Source organism: Poeciliopsis prolifica, unplaced genomic scaffold, assembly GCF_027474105.1.
Source record: "Poeciliopsis prolifica strain line A6 unplaced genomic scaffold, Auburn_PproV2 SCAFFOLD018, whole genome shotgun sequence".
Classification (NCBI taxonomy): Eukaryota; Metazoa; Chordata; class Actinopteri; order Cyprinodontiformes; family Poeciliidae; genus Poeciliopsis; species Poeciliopsis prolifica.
The window spans coordinates 6,067,228-6,086,546 of NW_026562393.1; the positions used below are offsets into that span (position 1 = coordinate 6,067,228).

At 38.9% G+C, this 19,319-nt stretch overlaps 2 protein-coding genes across 5 annotated transcripts in view; both read right to left on the minus strand.

The window, feature by feature from the left end:
• Positions 1 to 226: 226 nt before the first annotated feature.
• LOC129367916 (putative pre-mRNA-splicing factor ATP-dependent RNA helicase DHX32) lies at positions 227 to 7,175 on the minus strand. The gene is made up of 11 exons (XM_055042598.1): positions 6,083 to 7,175; positions 4,884 to 5,077; positions 3,720 to 4,092; positions 3,361 to 3,600; positions 3,179 to 3,272; positions 2,956 to 3,105; positions 2,071 to 2,262; positions 1,854 to 1,994; positions 1,316 to 1,506; positions 1,002 to 1,228; positions 227 to 362 (listed from the first exon to the last, which is right to left on the minus strand). Exons 1-10 carry the CDS (start codon positions 6,335 to 6,337, stop codon positions 1,037 to 1,039), a joined length of 2,022 nt encoding a protein of 673 aa, XP_054898573.1. The 5' UTR covers positions 6,338 to 7,175; the 3' UTR covers positions 227 to 362; positions 1,002 to 1,036.
• A 702-nt stretch (positions 7,176 to 7,877) lies between these two features.
• Positions 7,878 to 19,319, minus strand: part of LOC129367920 (disintegrin and metalloproteinase domain-containing protein 12-like) — a 98,498-nt gene continuing 87,056 nt past the window's right edge. For 2 of the 4 annotated variants that reach the window (XM_055042608.1, XM_055042606.1), the window contains 6 exons: positions 17,556 to 17,664; positions 16,489 to 16,624; positions 15,773 to 15,875; positions 14,232 to 14,492; positions 10,190 to 10,371; positions 7,878 to 9,963 (listed from right to left, as the gene is read on the minus strand). In XM_055042608.1, the coding sequence (XP_054898583.1) occupies positions 9,894 to 9,963; positions 10,190 to 10,371; positions 14,232 to 14,492; positions 15,773 to 15,875; positions 16,489 to 16,624; positions 17,556 to 17,664 (861 nt within the window). In that variant the 3' untranslated portion in view covers positions 7,878 to 9,893. Of the gene's footprint in view, positions 9,964 to 10,189; positions 10,372 to 14,231; positions 14,493 to 15,772; positions 15,879 to 16,488; positions 16,625 to 17,555; positions 17,665 to 19,319 lie in introns of all 4 variants that reach the window. The other 2 variants (XM_055042607.1, XM_055042605.1) reach the window with 1 other exon arrangement.

Genomic DNA, 19,319 nt, shown 5'->3' on the forward strand with positions numbered 1-19,319 from the left:
GAGTAACAAATCTATATACTGGAATTTATTACTGATACCGTTTTCAATATGTCGGCGCTTTAGTCTTCCATGTAGTGTTTACAAAATCCTTCAGCCTACAAACCCTTGTAGATTCTGTCTGCTTCAAATATTTTACTAACCCGTTTTAAAACTGCAACCCATATGCTTCAGCTCACTGAATCACACATTTGTCAGTTTGTGTTCCAGCTGCACAGCTTGAGTCAGTGTTAACGTTTCTGTTTGTGGTTTGTTTTTTTGTGCAATGTCTGGATTCCTCAGAGTCCAACATGTCTTGCAGTAATTCTTTGCTTTCACTAGGGGGCAGATTGTAGAAGAAGTACATCGGTGCCATTTCATTAAACCTAAAACACAAAATCAAATTAAAAATACAAAAAAATATAGTTCATATAAAAAAAACACAAAAAAAAAATCTGTGGATGGATAGATTATTTATATTACAAACAAGCAATTATAAGGGTTCCTACACTGTCTTAAATAGTCTGAATTTGACTATTTAAGTCATATCAAGGTATGAATAAGTCCTACAAATTTCTATAGAACAAGTCCAAAAATGTTCAATAAACATTTTGGTTTTTGTAATGATTTATATTTATTACAAGTACTTTAGAAAATCATTCCTTGACTTTAACTGTTTATCCAACAGTGTTTTGATCTAGACATTTTGAGTAAATGAGCAATCAAAAAACCACTTCAAAACAGCTATTTTACTTACTTTTTCTGTCTATATGACTTCAAATTTAGAATGAATTTCAATGATTCAACTATCAAAAACTTAAGGTTTTTCAAGAAAAAAAAATAAAACTTTACTTTTAAGAATCTGCATTTATTCTGTGAGAGTGATTCAAAACTGGGCTGCTATATTTGTTCAACAAACAGGTTCTTGTTCCTTTCTATGTTCTTTCAAGGTGAATGTCTTGTGCTGAAATGCCCAGGTTAGAAAATTTCAAAAAAAGAAAAAACAAAAGTGTCAGAACCCTTACTTGAAAATCACATGCAGATGTCTACTGAACTAAACTTAATCTTGAGGGGAAATTTCTGACACTGTTCTCAGGCTGTTTTCAGACAGGGCGTATTCGTTGAAGACAACCCACTCTGGTAGTCCCAGTTTATGTGACTGAACTCCGTAGCCAGAGAACGGGTGCAACTGGGCCACATGGTTGTTCATCAGAATGAGATAATTCCCCAATCCGTCCACATCTCGAGCAATCTCCGCAAATTAAAGAAAAAAGATCAAAACAAATGAAGCCGAGGAGTACAAAGAAATGACACAGATATGCTTTTTTTTTTTTCTTACCTGCATGAAGAATCCAGCCAGCAGGGCTCTTTTTATGTCATTAGTGTTTGTCTTTGTTCCAAAGGCCGGTTCAGAAATGGGAAGCTCAATTCGGTTCAGGGTGCTAGTCAGTTCTGATCTAATAGCGTCAGCGATGTTCAGGGCGGAATGATCCAGAAAATTGTCTTGGCACCAAGTTTTCACATTCAGGTCTAAAACAATTTCAAAAAGTTTTTAGTACACAGCAGTTAGATGATTGACCTTTAGTTTTCCCACTTTGCTTAAAAAAAATTAATAAAAAATGGGGTTTTCATTACCTGTAATCATTAAAATATGATTAAATACTTGACACATCCCTTAACAGTACTACATAAAAACCTTCAGGTCTTTTTTTTTTTTTTAAGTTGAATTACCAATGTTTTTCCACACTTCATAATTTCAGTCAAATTCAAGAGGTGCCATAAAAAGTTATTGTAAAATACTGCAGAGTGGGGTTGTTTTAAAATTTGTTGCATCAAATTTAGAATTGGAACTCTATACTCAACACAGTGCAACTTACATTGATCTTTTTGTTTTTGTTTGAAGGCATTGTAGATATTTATGAGTGTGAAGTGATCGCCCTCAGGATGTTGGAACTTTCTCTGACACTCGAATGCCTCTTGGGTCATGCTGCCAGCTGGCCGCAGGAAGCAGCTTGGTGCTGAAACACAAAGACGGACAGAAGCTCCTAAAATGAATCAAAACTTTTTCAAGCCGAACATGTGGATTGTGCATACCTGACAGCATGGCTGCGATTGTCAACATCTCACTAACGCAGTCAAACTCACAGGACGCCAACAGAGCTTTAGCCATCTGAGGATCGAGAGGGATTTCAGACATGATGATGCCAATTTCAGACAAGTTCCCATCATCGTCTAGAGCTGCAAGGTAGTCCAGCTCCTCCAAGGCCTGCATGAGACCTTCTGGATCTTTCACAAAAGAACAAACAAAAAAAAAAAAAAAAACATTTTATTTCTGTTAAAACAAGTTATTTTCTGAACTATAGATCTTATATATGCAGACATTTGGAATCATGACACGGTAAAATACAGTAATGTGTGTCAGTCCTCTAATGAAACATTTTTTGCGTCACTGTCCAAGTTAAATATCTTGCCTGCATACTCCTTCTAGTTTGGGGCAATAACCAGTTGGTTGTTTTCCTTTGTGTTCCACACATCCTCCTCAAATGTCCAACACAGGACATTACTCTATAGTGTAAATCCATTATGCCAAAGTCAAATTAGTGACATGTTATCAACCTTACATTGGTTTGGCTAAGAACTATTGATTCAGATTTGAAATGGTACACATTAGTTTATTTGGCCTTTACCTCCATTTCACTTGATTTCAGTGCAGCACTATACTAGATATACTACATAACTGTTAATGTACTGGTCTCATTCTATCTGTTCTGTTCACAATGGAAATTGGGGTAAAACTCAGACAATAGTTGGTTGCTGAGCTCTCAACTCAGCTAAACCATGAGAGGATGAACCCAAACAGATACCCAGAACAAATTCTGCTGCGGTTTTAGGAAAATAGTAAAAGGCTATTTGTGAGAATCAGTTACTTAAAAATATAAATGTTACACAGAATTTATTCGGATTGGTAGGATGCGTTACCTGGTCTTTCGATAAAATGACATTGCCCAAGACCAGCTATCTCCATTCTCTTTAAGTAGAGGACAGTTGGTGTAATGTTACAGTCCAAGATCTGTGGGTAGGTTTCGGCCATGGGTAGACTCGCTTCAGGATACAGTCTGAAACATTTAACTAATAACAGCAAAGCACATTTTGATGAAAATGTAAATTCATACAACTAAAGAATTTAGGCTGGAAGATCTACCTGCTGATGAACACAGGTGTTTGCGCACATCTGCTTGACACTGACTGATGGGTTGAAGCACCTCAGAGAAAGCTCTTGCTCTTGGATTGTAAATCTTCATAAAAAGATTGACAAATATAGAGTGTACTATCAGCACTGTAGTACTTCATTACTGAAATCTCTTGAAGGAATAATGCTTTTACCATTTTTTTCTGGACACCTGTGTCAATGACAAAGTTAACTGATTGCCCAGCCAACCACACATTCTCCTCTTTGTGGGTCGAAAGAAAAACTCTCTTGGAGTTTGTGGTGCCTGCTTGTTCGATCAGGAAAGGAGAGGACTCTTGGTGGCTTGGGCACAAAACGATTGGTGTGATTTGGTCCAGTCCCTCTTCCAGTCTGGGGCTCTCACTCTGAATGATACTCCCAGCTCTGCGGACATCCTTTTACAAAGATTTACATTCAACCCTTGTTAAAACAGATTTTAAGCACCTATTTTTGACTGAATAAATAGCTCTTGGATTAACATTAAGCCCCAATCCTTAAACAAACTCCATCTTACCTCCTCTGATGCCAAAAACACCATGACATTTCCGATCTCTTTGGTAAGGTGGAGCTCCTGAAGCAGTGTGAGTGCAAGGCAAAAATAGTCTTTGTTCTTCATTTTGGTATACACCACCTCAGGAGAACCAGAGATCTCTAGTTTGATGACTGGCACGCTTCCGTAGTGACTCAGGAGCCTGTCCACCACAGCGGACATGGTGAGGACCACCACCTTGAGCTCAGGCCTCTGCAGGAGGACGTTCTTGAGGAGACCCAGCAGGATGTCTGTGCTGACTGTTCTTTCATGGGCCTGGTCTATAATAATGACTCCATATTGTTCCAGAAAAGGGTCCGACATCATTTCTCTCAGCAACATGTCATCAGTGCAATATCTGAAAGATTAAAAATTGACAGTTTCTGTTTTTCTTTTCTTTCCATTGCTGTTTTTGCACTGGTCCTGACTTCATACATTAAAACTTGGATGAATGGGGTCTTAAAATACAACTGTTGACACACCTGGCTGACGAATTAAATATAAATGATCACTACATTTAAATGTTCTCCATTAAAGTGGCTGTTAAGCCTCACCTCTAACTGGTTTAAAGCAAAGTTGATTTTTCTGAAGAAATAAAGATTTGTTAACATTAATTTCTGACACACAGTTTTAATACTCTGTGTGTATGTTTTTCTTGGTCTTTGACATTCTGTTTCTTCACTTGTTTTCTAACAAACCTCTGACTCCTTCATAAAACTGCTGGATCAATGCAGATCCAGCATTGATCAATGAGGAATTTGATCAATGCTGAAAAACCCTCTTGGAGTTTGTGGTGTGGTCAAATCACACACAAGACAAGATCAATAAGATCAACATGTCCTCCAGTTGAGGACAAGTTGATTTGATTCAGGCATGTTAGAGAAAAGGAGGATAAATACAAACATCTGCTGAAGTTTGTAAATTTGACTTTGAAAAAATAATTTTGAAAACTATTTATCATTTTGCCTTCCAACATTTTCTGCTGTTCTACCACATGGAATGCCGGTGACATGAACTGAAGTTTTTGACTGGAACATGATTAAATGTGAAGAAGCGGATACTTTTGCAATGACATTGCAAAATGTTGCACCAAGTTGTTGTGCTACTGCTGCTTATTGGGGAAACTAAACAACATAACCATCAACAAACCTTAGGACAGTGTCAGAGGAGCAACAGGTCTCCAAAGGGATGGTGTAGCCCACCTCATGACCGATGTTCACATCCATTTCATCAGCCACGTGCAGAGCAAGATCCACAGCTTGCCTTTTGTTAGTCTGTGTACACACAACCACGCCATGCTGAAACTGGGCGGACAGGCAGAACTCTGCACACCACTGAGGAATCTGAAAGGAGATGTTCAACATAAATAAGTTCACACCGTAAACATTGCAGTGTTTCCAATCATATCACTTCATTTTTTGAAGTATAGAGCATGCTTAGAGGATTATATTAAGAGCTCTTGCATGAGCTAAACAAATAGTGGCAGAGGATCCGATAGCATTATTGTTCATGATGCAAAATTGCTTCGGCAGCATGTGGCGGCTCTAGCGGATTGGGGCTTAGCAGCAGGAGGTCCTCCAACAAGGCAGCTGAAATTCTTTGTACAGAGTGACAAGCCAGCATGCAGGCAGCAGATTGGGCAGGCTCTCTGTGACAACAACATCTGCTGCGCTGGGCAGATTTTGCTCACACAAACAAGGGAAGTTGAAGCTTTATGATTGTATCAAATCACGGGGAAAAGAAACACTTTCAATTTGGATCAAGCATCTGCCAACCATGTGAAGGTGCACACAAAATTATCCTGGGGAAAAACAACAGGCAAACTGGGTTATGGATGTTCTCCTGGACAACATTCTGAAAAAAAAAACATTAACTTAGCCTTTGTAAACCTCTTCTCAGCAGCTTAAGATGCATATTTTATGGAAACGTACCCGGAAAATACATATTTTATTCTATCAAAATTATCTTGGAATACCAACATTTTCAATGAATTTGGACTTTGTCAGCATCAATTTATTATTGCCCCTTAGGAAAATATGCCTTGCAGCCAAATGAAAACGACTTGTCTATTTATAATTGGCCCCTCTGTGAAACCATGAATGAACTGATCCACCATATTTTGTTTTGTTCATATCCAAGCCAGATTACTGCCAGATAATGACTATCAGTGAATTACTGCCAGACCAGAAGAACAAGAAAATCGCTTAAATCAGAACCGTGAAGCAAAATAAAGTGGTCTTTAAAATAAAGGGGTAAAACAATAGAGCCCCAATCTAAAGAGATTCAAGAATGTGATATATGACACGTGAAACTCTCTTTAAAGAGACCAAGAGGGTAAAATGCCTAACCTGCGTACTGCTGCCAGTTTGTGCTACTCCGGACACAATAACCAGCTGGTTGTTTTCTAGGGCATCTTCAAACCGACTCCTGACCTTCCACACCGGAAGAGCCTTTCTCTTTTCCAGTAACTCGTAGTACCGAGAGGAAAAGGGCAGCCCGTCGAACTGGTTCAACTCCAGATCAGCTCCAAAACCAAGAGACGAACTTTCTTCCCCGCTCTCCGAGAAAATGTCTGCTTCTTTGGAGTTGCTTTCAACCGACATGACACAGAAACAGTTCTCCGCAAAGTCAACTGGTTTTAGGTCGAAGGGGTTCTACGATGATGCCAGTTGTGTTGGTGAAGTTGCTCGCAGGGCAACTTGCTGTCGGCCTGTCGGCACCGGTGAGCAATTAGGCCCCAACGTGACATCACACGTGCGCTCGGTGCTGACCGCTGTTAGTTATCCCAGCTTGGGTCCGTGTCATAATCTCTCCCACATAACTCACACGTGCAAGGTCGAGAATGTACCTCGAGCTCGAGGATGTTTCCACCAATGACTGTCTGGGTTTCCAAATCTGTGAAATAGTGACAAACCTGTTGAGCTTTAAACGTACTTTTTAAATTTTTTTTTTGCAGATTTGCCACGTGGGGGAGCTATTCAGTCAACATTTTTCTACAGGCAAATCACAATAAATAAATATATCGTCCATTTATTTATTTGAATTCACCCATACCGAACAGAAGAACAAGAAAGAGAAGAAAACTTTTGGAAGTTTTTTTCTTCCAAAAGACCAATAAAAATATGTTTAATGCAGAAACATTATGTTATGCAATCGTGAGCAAGAATGGCGACTTGAATGCCATCCAAAGGTCACTGACAAACTCAGAGCAGCAGGATACAGCAAAAGAACTAGCTGTGTACTGATGGCTGTAGCCAACTTTATATAGGAAAGTTAAGTGGAAGAAAAAAAGTGAGGCATGAAACGGTGCCCAGATAACACAACTGAGAATATTGTAAAGTCCTTGATAATTTAGGGATTGTAGATATCACAAGGTGTGGTGATTGTCACAATCCTTGTATTAAGCCACTCCTAAACCAGAGACATTGTAAGAAAGAAAAGAAGAAAATAAAATGATCTTGACGGTTCTAAGTAGATTTTGAATTTTGTACTTACACTTCAGCTGATGATTGTGGCATTGATGCTTTGATCAATGCCATTATTGTGGCAGTGATATATACATATAACAGGGTACTTATACTGTATATCCTGATATATGTACAGAGTACATACGGTATATCACAGACTATATGGACATGCTTTCAGTATAAAAATATTTTATTTGTTTTATTTAAAATTTTATCTAACAAACTGGGTTTAAGATTTAATGTATGATCTTATAATTCTATGGATTTCCAGACACAACTTCCTAGACTTCTCAATCTAAAAAGTAACTCGTAATTCACCATAAAATTATGGTAGATAGCATGGCTGGTTTTAATTAAAGAACCTGGAAAAAAGAGATAGGAAGGGAGGACACAAAGAAGAAAAGAAAAAAATAAGAAATTCATAAGAAAGAAATTAAGAAAGGAAAAAATATAGATGAGGAAGAAGAAAATTAAGCACCACAAAGATGAAAGGAAGGATGGGAGTAAAGCCAACTATGAGACAATGGAATAGGCAATAAAGTTGTATTTTACCACCCTTATTCTGATCAGGGATATACTGAAATTAAATCCCAGACTTTCCAGACCGTGTATGAACCCTGGTTTTTGCTCTTAACATTCTTTTGACTCCAGTCATGATGTGAACACGCACACGAAAACCCAGAAACTGTCCTCTTTATTAAAACAGCTTTACTAATGCTGCCTGTGTGGTTGAACTTGGTGAATGACACTTCAGGGTTTCTTTACATGTAAAGTATCAAACAGTCATTAGTTAAAAAAACATGTGAAAATGTGTTTGCCTGTAATACAACAAACAAACATACATAATGTACGTTGTACATGAGCACAGAGAAAAGGCAAGTGAATGCAGAGTAAAAAAAAAAATAACTGAAACTAAAAATAAAATGCATGCAGAGTATTTTCAGTGTGCATGTAGATATACATACTGAACTGTAGTCAAGTAAACAATGTCTTCATCAAGGATGATAAAACAACATGTAAATTGATTTTCTAAATAAAGCCAAAATTAAAAAAAAAAGCAAAACATAATGTATGGATGTTATGGATTAAAGATGGCTCACTGAACACTTTTAACTGTCAAAGTAAAAACAGCATTTTCATAAAAGCTGGAGCTGAACATGTGAGCAAAGTATTTAATGATTCCATGGCTAAATTGTAGTCTTTTGTGCAGAAAGGCATAGAGTCAAACTCTTACAAAAAAGAAGAAAACAGACACACGCACACACACACACCCACACACACAGACACCATGTTTCACAGGTTCTTGATTTCAACTCGTTTTAGATCAGAGTTCGGTTCTGGCTTTACTTAACTTTTTGTGATGCAGATGAAGAAAAAGGAGCCCAACTCAATACCCCCTGATTGTAGAGTGTGCTGCAGAGCTGAGGTTGTAACACCACTATCTGTGTTTCTGTGGTTGTTTCAAGGCTTTCCAGATTGGCTCAAGATGCTACACAGAGCATTCCTCTTCAAGAAACCTTACAGGCATCGTCAGTCATTGCGAAATACTCATTTTAAGCTCCACATGTAGTTTGGAGAACACAACCATAACGTCAAGAATTCCCTTTTTTAAACTTTTTACAGAAAGACATCCACAGTGCCTTGTAAATAAAAAAATTAAAAAAATCATAATCCTTTAGGTTTTTCGCATTGTGTCACAGTACAATATCCATCCAAAGTCTTTCACTTATCTGTGACCATATACTTTTATAAATTTAATTGATATTTTTTTAATAATAGTTGAACACAAAGCAGTGCATAATTGTGAAGTGGAAAAAAATAAAGCATGCTTTTCAAAAATATTTGACAAGAAAAAGATGAATGCACTTGCTTCCAGGCCCCCCTGAGTTGAATCTTCTTTTGCTCTATTTACACCTGCATGTCTTTTGAGTCGCGGCTCCACCAGGTTTGCACATCTCAAGACTTTCTGCCAATTCTTCTACGCAAATTAACTTAAGCTCAAGCAGACTACTTGGAGGACATCTGTGAAAATCGATTCTCAGTTGGATTCTGGTCTTTACTTTGACTGGGTCATTCTAATTTTCCCCACAGATCTTGTAGGAAGGCCAAAGAGTTCATTTTCTTCATCATTTGATCTTCTTCTCCACTTTTACCGGATCCCCTTCATGGTTTGTGATAAACTAAAATGCATAATTTTGCTTCTGCTTTACAATGGCGCAGGACTTTGGTTTGGTCATCGATATGACATACCATTAAACTGAACTTTCAGTGATAAAATAGGAAAAACCTAAAAAATTATGAAACATTTTAAAAGCCACTGCACATCTAAATGATTCACAGAAATGTTTTTCATACTCTTTTTCCTCCTTCAAAATACATCAGTGTAAATATAAAAAAAAGTGAGATAAAAAAAGAGCCAAAGTTGTTACTGTGTAGTAAAAGTGTCTGGCACAGTGCACTGGGTGGCAATAAATACGCAATTATAAATACTTTACATCTACCTGAGCACAGACTTGTAGCACCAATCAGAGGCAGAGCACTAAAAGGGACACAGCAAATCTCATGGTTCACAACTCAGAGGTGCCTCTGTCTTTTTTTTTTTTATGTGGGATTCTCAGAGTTTTCATAGTGCAATTTTGTTTTTTTAAATTTGTTTTTGTTACAAAAAAAACTGTCCCCTCTGACCAAAGTCTCAGCTGCTGTATCTAACGTTGGCGATGATGCAAGGCTTTGGTAGCGTCGGAGGATGTTTGGGACTTGGCCTACGGATGGAAAAAAATAAGAAAAGGAGACATGTAAGATTTATAAACTACAGCTGTGCTTTTGCATATATGTAAAATTTAGTTAATAAATTAACAGACAGTTGTATAATCCAACCCTGGGAAAAAAAAATTCCAGTGGTTAAAAAGTATTATTAAAAGCTCTAAAGTATTATGAAATTCACATCCTTATTGAGTTGAGGTGTGCATGGTGAAAGAAGCTGCTCACTTGTTGGGGCGTGGTACGTGGCGTGCAGGTCTGGAGGCACCAGCTGCCGCTGCAGGGCCACACATTGCAGAGGACCCTCGGACTAAAGTGCTGCTCTGAACACCAGATGGACTCCGCACCAGCCGGGAGGTCCTTGGGTCAGCAGGCAGAGGTTTCTGAGGAGGGCTGGGTTTCTCGAGCTCCTGCTCGAGGAAAGACAGAAAATAATGGCTGAGGATTGCCACCAGAGGGCACTCATAAACAGACGATTACAGCATGTATGATTTTTTTTCCCCCTCCTTCTCTCCTTTCAGACACCTTGGCACACTTATCAGGCAACATATGACGAGAGGAGGCATTGTGTGGTTTCAGTCTTTTTCTGAAAAACTGAGGCCAGAATGATTTCTAAATCTTAGCAGACTTCCATGTGTCTTCTCCTTGGCTTCGCAAACAACAATAGCGCAACACTCCACACAGACAGCAAATCCTCCAAAGCAGTAAACAAGGCCAGCTTCACTTGAGGTCCATCCAAACATATTCTTCAACTGCCAAAGCAAAACAACAACCAAATGAATTGCTGTTAAGTGAAATGAGCGTCTGTGATAAAGTGATTAGCCGCCTGCAAATTCTTCTGCAGCTTCAGCAAAACATAACTGACCCCAAACTGCAAAAATCTGTGTGGAAGCAGAGCCTTAGTGCCCCCAGCAGAGAGCTTTCACTGGTGTTTTATGTCTTCTGTCAACAAGTTGGAGCTGCCAAACAGCTGCCAAAGATACTGTCAGGGAAGTCTTCTGCCAAAAGGAATCACTTTCACGTTTTGACATCGACAAGGAGCAACTGAGGGGTTCTACTTCCGAAATGCAAAATCCTGCCAAAGAGCTGATGTACGGCACCTGCTGAACAGGCGCTAGGTAATCAAGAAGCTGCGTAAAACTAAACGCTGTTGTAAGAGGACACAGAAATTGCAGCGCGGTAGTGTAAAGCAATGCAAATGTGTGAATGTGAACTGCATTTGATGGCAACACAGATTTGTGAAAGAGATGCGTAAAAAGCCTCAATTTGAATTTGCCTTTTAATAAGCGCTAAAGAAAATGCAGTTACCACTTTCAAAAGTGGTGAGAAAAAAGATTTGGTATCACTTAATCAGTGGTGCAACTTAGTTATTCAGATTTTTAATTTCTTTAAGGAAGACAGGAAATGATTAGAAGAAAATGCAGTTGTGGGTATCAGTTGACATACTCTGACAGAATTGCAGTTTTTTAGAGAAGATTAATGGAAAAGCAATAACTTTTAAAAGCATACCTTTAAGAGAAACTATCTATACCACCTTGATCAAAAGCTTACGTGAGCTCTTAATAATATGTATTTTTCCCCTTTCTCATCAATAACAGCAGAAATTGTTTTGTGGGAGTTTTGGATGAGATACTTTGTTTTCTCAGATGGTGCGGTGCTTTATTCTTTTTGGCATCATACCAGATGTTTCAGTAAATTCTGTCTATCTTTAATGAACTGTAAATGTGAGATATACAACTGACAAATTAATACTGATATCAGGATACTGACGACACTTCAGTTCCTGCCTGTTTTTTTTTTTTTTCAGCTGTGGCCAACAATTTTTCCTTGTGTTTTGGATAACTCAAGCTGGAACGTGCATTACATCTGCAGTATTATATGTCAATGGAATTTATGTATACATTATTTGCCTCTTTCTGGTTTTTGACTCTGCATAATTTTCCTGGCAGTTGTGACTATGAAATGTAGTTTTTTCTACCTGACTGTGGCTTAGTTTCAATAAAGTCTCTCATTTTCCACTTTTTAGTTGCAGTTTTGAATACTGCTGATTGCAGTTTTCAATACCTCACAACAAACTCACCAGTGTCTGCAGGCGCATTATAAATTAAAACGTTAAAAAATAAATAAATAAAATGGTAGACAACTCAAGTTTGTTTTGAAGGAACTAAGAAGGCAAGTAATCTTTAGATGAACAAGTCCATAGCATATTTTAGGTGTTTCCTTTTTTCAGCCAGGGTGAATTCAATTGAATTCAATTGAATGTTTGCTGAACTGCGATCAGCTAAACCCGAAGTAAGGCAGGGAAACACTAGCATACTAATCCAAAATATATGGTTAAATTGACACAGAAGTGAGCGCCACATGGCTCAGTGGTAGAACCATGTGGCACTACAGATCTGCAGATGCTGCAGTCCTCAAACCAGTTGTACTTCGGGTTCAATTCCCAGCACCGGCCATCTACTGCATGCCTTTCCCGCCTCTCTCTGTCCCTCTTTATGGACATCTACCAATAAGTAAGGGCCACTAAAGCCAGAAACACATATTAAAAAAGAAAAATGATTCACCAGAAACTAAAATTCACCTTCTTGGGTGGCTACCTTCTGTGAACCTTAGTTCGCAGATCTAATTCCAAACTGGGGGATGAGCTAAAGAGAAGAGAGCAGAAGAGAAAACTGAAGACTACGATTTAGAGACATTGTGTAATTATTAAAATGGAATTCTCTCCCAGTCCTATGAGGGACTGCAAACCTGTCCAGGGTGTACCCGATGAAGGCAACATCTTCATTACCACCCTTCAATGACAAGCAGACATATGATATTTCCCCCCCACTTGATAAGTATACAACTGCAATTAAACATTATTTTGAGCTGTTTTATACATCTTTTCAAAGTTCATTAATGGAAGATTTTGATCATACATCAAACGCTCATTTTTACTTCCAAGGAGCAGAATTTTGAGTATAAAAAGACAGCGGGAAAAGTATTTTGAAGCTTCCATGTGACAATTCCATCTGTAAATGTAATTTTGAGCAATAAGGTGAAATTTATTGGGCACGAAACAAATTCACAAAAAAGAAGCCATTAATTTTTTTCTGCTTTCCTCCCGAGACCTGAAAATGTCTTATTTTGTGAGCAAATTAGCGGGAGAAAAAAATATCCCACTTTTTCAGCTCAGCACACTCCTGGGATCCGAGCCTTAGCTGGTGAATGCAAATCATCAAAAAATACATTTTTACGCAATTTAGGAAGTGAAAAGCTAATTATTCTCGACATCTTGACAAAAAATTCTTACATGTGGACAGAAAAACTATTTTCTAGAGCTCAAACACTAATTACCGCAGCTTAAATTACATGAATAGAGTTATTATACACGGTACTCAATGGACAAATTTTCAAAACGGCACAAAAAGGAAACAAAAACAAAAACACATCCAGTTGAAATGTGGCAGAACATTTAGGAATGTTCAGTGCCTTTCAAAAGTGCTTATGCTTATCATCATTTTCAAATCTTGTACAAAATGAAATGTATTTCACTGAGATTTTGTGTTATAGACTGAGACAATGTAGTGCATTATGAGAACACTTCCCATTTTGCTCTGATACCCCACAATAAAAAAATGTAAAAGTAATATTCAGCCAGCATGTGAAAGAAGGTCCTTTGGTCTAATGCAAGGGTTCTCAGAATAGGCACACAATCCCATATCATTTTTCCAGTTATGCTACAATGTGTTGGTTTATCTCAATAACATACATTGAAGTTTGTGACTGTCATATGAAAAATGTGGAAGTTCCAGGGTTCATTATAAACTAGGTAGTTTGAGCAGAAGAATTTTTTTGTTGCAGAATGAAGGAGACTGAACTCCAGGAATCAACAACTGTCTCTTCCAGCCTGAAGGGCAAAAAACTAAACTCCATAGAATTACTGCGACAGCAGGTTTACAACCCTCTGATATTTTTTGTCAGATTTGCTCCCTCCTTCACAGCACGTCTGGCTCCATTTTTATGATTTACGTGGCAGTTTGTGTAGCAGGATCGACATTCTTTATTTTTCTTAGATTGCTGGTAGCTGTTAACAAGCCGCTACTTTTATAGGACACAAAAGCACCATGAAAACAACCAGTATCGAAACACCAGCCTGAAAATGTGGTGAACGCCGTTGTTTCCCTGGGTAGGTGTTACCGGGGTAAAAGCACTCCAGATGCAGCAGGGAAGTTACAGTAACATTATGGCATGAAATGTTTCCAATTGAGCAAGCAGGAAATTCACTCACCATGACCATCCTGCAGGAATTGTGGTGCGACATGCTGTGAAACGATGTCCCCCTTGGTGCCATGTGGGTGTGAGGCAGAGGGGCCCGGTGGGGCGGAGGCGCTGGGGGCCTCGGCTGCCTGGGCCCGGGGGTGAGGGACAATGTGAGAGACAGAGGGACCGGGTGGCTAAGATGAACTGGAGGGCACTGGGGGAGCCTGTGCAGACTGTGGGACGGGTAGGGAACCGATGGGGGCGCTGCATCTGACGCCCGCTGAGGAGACTGCAGAAAAGATGAGTGTGGAAAAGTTAAACCATCTGATCTCCTTCAGAATCAATCATGCTGTCCTCCTCCTCTTCTTCCGGACGTTGTCAAGGACGTACAAATCAATCCTGCACCGGTAACAAGTTTAAGATGACACTGTCCCATAAGTCCTCAGTTTAGGCTAATTCCTGAATGCACACAGCTAAACAGACCACAGTAAGAGAGATTGGAGATCAGGTATAGCCATAATAGAAGTCTGTTTCACATTTGGATGTGAGCAGCTAAAACACACCAAGGCACTCCTTTCACAAGTGGAAAATGACCTCACCTGCACTGTGCTAACTTCAAACAGCCTTACATCTTTTCTCCTCTTACCAAATAAAAAACACATGCTGCCAACTGCCCAGCCAGAGTATGAGCACCCCTTGAACCATTTCACTTCTTCTCACATTGCAAGCACAAGCTTTAACGCATTTTTGGGGGAGGGGATGGATTTTATTTGATACACCAACAAAAAGTATTGAATGATCGTGGAAGCTGAAGAAAACGAGCTATAGTTCCCCGAATAAGAAACAAAACATGAAAAAGATGGAGACTGAATACAAATGCCTGCCACACTTTTTAAGGTTAAAAAGATTTAATAAACCGATGTGTTGGTATTTCAGATAAAACTCTGGTGAAACAATTTTTGATAATACAGGGGCAAACTAAAGTTAAAGGAAAACTTTGCATTGGACCTAATACATATTACAACATGAGCATCTGTTCTAACCTAACATCTTTGGCTTTGCTCTTGAGCAACCTCTACATCCATCAGATCACTTCCTGTTAGCACTGGGATGATAATGGAGCGGTCAAAGCATGCAGCGATGCAGCCACAAGAGTCATTACAGCAGAAAACGTGCCCTCTGTCTCACAATTATTAGCAACAAAATTACTTTAAGGTGTCAACTGAGCAACTCAACATTCTTCACACGCAGATAAATCAATTTCTCTCTGAGCAGGCAGCTGCTAATGACAAGAAATGCATTTGCGTGTCCTGGGCCCCCGTTCGCTCACCACACACTCCATTATCACTGCCTCCTCCACACATCAACGTTCAGTGGGATGACTTAATTGGATTTGAATGAGCTGCCGTTTGTGTGAAAACAACACATCAATTCAGCGGAGGATGATTTGTGGGAGCCGCTGCAAAATCGGCAAGAGAACTGACGTGCTAATCCTCCGTTTGGTTCAGACAGATACAGTAGGGATGTTACTTGTGCATTCTTTAGAGGTTTGGTAGATGCGGACGTCACCTTGAAGATAGTGGCACTGTGGGGCAGAGGTGGGGCTGGTCGGGTTGGAGAAGAAAGGTGTTGCTTTGGCGCCGATGGACCGTTGACTGGAGCGTTTTCTGATCTGCTGCATAAGTTGGAAAAGAAAGCGCTTATTTTATCAATCCGACGTCCCTTTACAGAATACAGTTGAAGAAAATATTGTTTTCAGGGTTTCTATACATTTTGGAGGGAAGGATTGAAGAAAGGAAGGAAGGAAGGAAAAAAGACAGAAGGAAAGAAGCAATGAAAGAAGTAAAAAAGATAAAAAAATAGTTGAAGACAAATAAAAAAAGAAAGAAAGAGTTACAAATAAAGAATGACAGAAAGAAGGAAAGGAGGAAATAGAGAAAAAGAAAGTGGAGGAAAGAAACAATGTGACAAATTATATAATATAATAAAAGGAAGCTAGAAAAAAGAAGGAAGGTAAGATCAAAAGAAGGAAAAAGGAGAATGAAAGATGGAAGGAAGGAAGGAAAGAAGAAAGGACAAATGGAAGGGCAGATGGATGTTTAGACAATAGCAAAGGAAAAACTTTTTCTGAAACTTATCCACAACTGGGAAAATACTTAAACCATATTTCATACTTTTCCAGACTGCCTTGGAAGTCTGGATATCAATTTGGAAAACATTCCAAGTCTTATTTTAAACATTTTAGCAACTGCAGACAACATGTCGATAAATGACTGAATTATAACCTGAGCTTCTCCATTTGATCCTTTTTGCTGGTAATCAAGAGCCCAATCAGGGTTTTCCTCTTGACGCAGATGATCAGAGCTGCTACCAGCACGGTGAGGAGAGCCACCAGGATACCCACAGCCAGATTCCTGCTGTCTGCTCATGTAAACACACATATGGATATAACAGGAACTTAAACACAATATTATAAAACTGCTGATATTTAAGCAGTTTTGACTGTTAGTGTTTTGCTGTGGGCGTATTTTCTGCAGGCAATGTAGGATCTGGGATGTTTTAAAACTTCATGGAAACGATTTTCCTCCTTAAACACTTCCACAATGGCGCCAGCTGTTTTTGGATTTAAGTTGGATTTGAGGTGAAAACACAATGAAGAGCATTTTTTTGAACAATTCCAAGGGTGGCAAATGAATATTCCCCTTTTTTTTTTCCATTTTCAAGCACATAGTAACAAAAAGGCGCCATGATCTCATAAAAAAAGTGACCAATGTCCAAAGCAATACTTTCAAGATTTCTGAAGCCAGAACAACTGTTGATCAAGACCAATTTAAAAGTTACAAAGTTACATTTTACTCAGAGTAAAATGTAAATAAGTAAGAGATGCACTGAGATATAGGCAGGTGAATTTCTAAGCAATATCTCCAAACAATCTGATCTTCTTCCATAAGCTCTACCACATTGTATTGACAACATTCTTCTGAAGGTGCAGGAGGCGTCCTCTGGTTGAAAGTGAATGCTTCCTTTCACCTCGAGCTTATTCAGGAAAACTGAGTCTTTCACTACTGTGGTCAATGACTCATTGCAGTGTGGTGGACTTCCTCAGGTGTTAAAGGACTTGAATGTACTGCATCATAAATAAATTGAACTGCACACAATTTGATATAAATCTGACTAGTTGGTAAAAATGGTTGCAGTTGAATTTTGAGACAATAGTATTACAAATGAATGTAAACTGGACCGGTTTTATTGTTGCAGATAGTCAGCGTTTATTACTGTGATCGTGCCTAACCAGTCCATTCCAAACAAATGCAGACCAGAATTTTATAAGACAACAAGAAGTAGATTTTACCTGCCAGCCTGATGGGGCCGCTGTCCACACTTCCTCCAAAACCTGCTTTGTCACAGAAGGGAGGAGCCCAGTGAGCCTCACAGTGACAGTTTTTGTTGCTATTGCACACCTGCAGAGCAAGAAAAATACATTTGGAGATTAGGTTTTAAAGTTATGTTTTGACAATATAACATTAGCTACAAAGCTACACCTTATAAACAGCGAAAGAGAAGATATCCGCTGATCAGGGTTTGGCTGGTAAAAACGATTTCTGGTTTTCTTTGACGTCTGACTTGGTGATTCACTTTTTTTGTTTATTTTAAATTTAGATTGGTAAATTTACATTTACCAATGTAAATTCCACCAATGTGAATTGGTGGAATTTAGGTTTAAAATCCTTCAGAAACTCTGTTTACAAAAGCTGAATTCAAGAAAACAAACAAAAAAAAAACAATTTCCTAGTTGTTCCAACTCAGATGTACTTCGTGGTGCCTTGAGAAAATCAAATCAAGGCGAGTAGTATGAGAAACAAAGCACAGCATTTCTCTGACATCACATTTTTACAGTCTCACCCTCTTATCTTCCCCCATCCTGCTCAGTGCAGGAGGAAGAAACTCCAGAAGGATTCCCTGCCTGCGTAATCTGAAACAGGTGAGGTATTCTCTTTCCAGCAACATCTTGATCTAATCTCTGCATGCAGGGGTGCCCTCTCTCCTGGAGAAACCCACATCCTTTTGTTTCAGTATGTTAAGCATTCCTTGAAGTTTATGTGACTTTACTGGAACTTTACAAACAAATATGACCCCTGTAATAACTGGTGATGTTTCATTTTAAGATGAAGGGAATGAGTGTAGTAGTCACAGCCAAAGCCTCTGGGAGCTGTTAAGAGGCTTTATCTTGTAGTACCTACTTTTTGAATCTCACCACCTAATCTATCAGCCATCAGAACCTTTGCAGCGTTAAGCCAAAAAGGTTTCCACAAGGGAAAGACAAGGAACACATCAAGCAGCTCCTCAAACGGGTGGATACATTAACTGGAGTCTCTTAAGAAAGCGTTCAACTCAGTCCACTGAAGGAGATGTGAAGAAAAGATGACAGGCGACTTCTCATATGCTGAAGGGTTATCTAAGAAACAAAGAGGGGTATTTCAGGTACATTTCAAGCCCCATAATTAGCAGAAGGTTAGTATTCATTGGAATATATTTTTTTCCAATACAGAGAGCTCCAATATGGATCTCTATATTGGAGAAATGAAAACATTTTTACACAAAAGTATGGGCCAATCCAAAAGAGTCAAGTTGACAGAGTCACAATGCAAGAGTTTGTTTACATCCCAATGGCAAAAGATACTTTTGAAGACAGCAAAGAGGATATTTTGGACCGGGAGGATAAATAGTTTGAGAGAAGAGTGAATGAAATAAGTCATTTTCGTTAAATTTGAAAATCCAACACTGAGGACATGGCTTCAGATTCCATCTTTCTAGCCCCTGCAGTGACTCAAGTGACAATAATGGTTCCATTAGAGCGACTGCTCCAACTAAAACGTCTAACCTTATTACTTCCAACCATGTTGAGAACAGCAGCCTTTTGGATAAAAGGTGAAACATTTTCATGAAACAAGAAATCCAATCGGGTTCAACTTAAGCAGGCAGGAATGACACGTCCTGGAAAACTGCGAATGTGCACCTGCTCATTTTGTGTTTGTCTACCACAAAAAATACCTTGAAATGTGAAAAGCTGAAGAGGTATGAAACAAGTACATTGTAAAAATGTAAAATCCAAAAA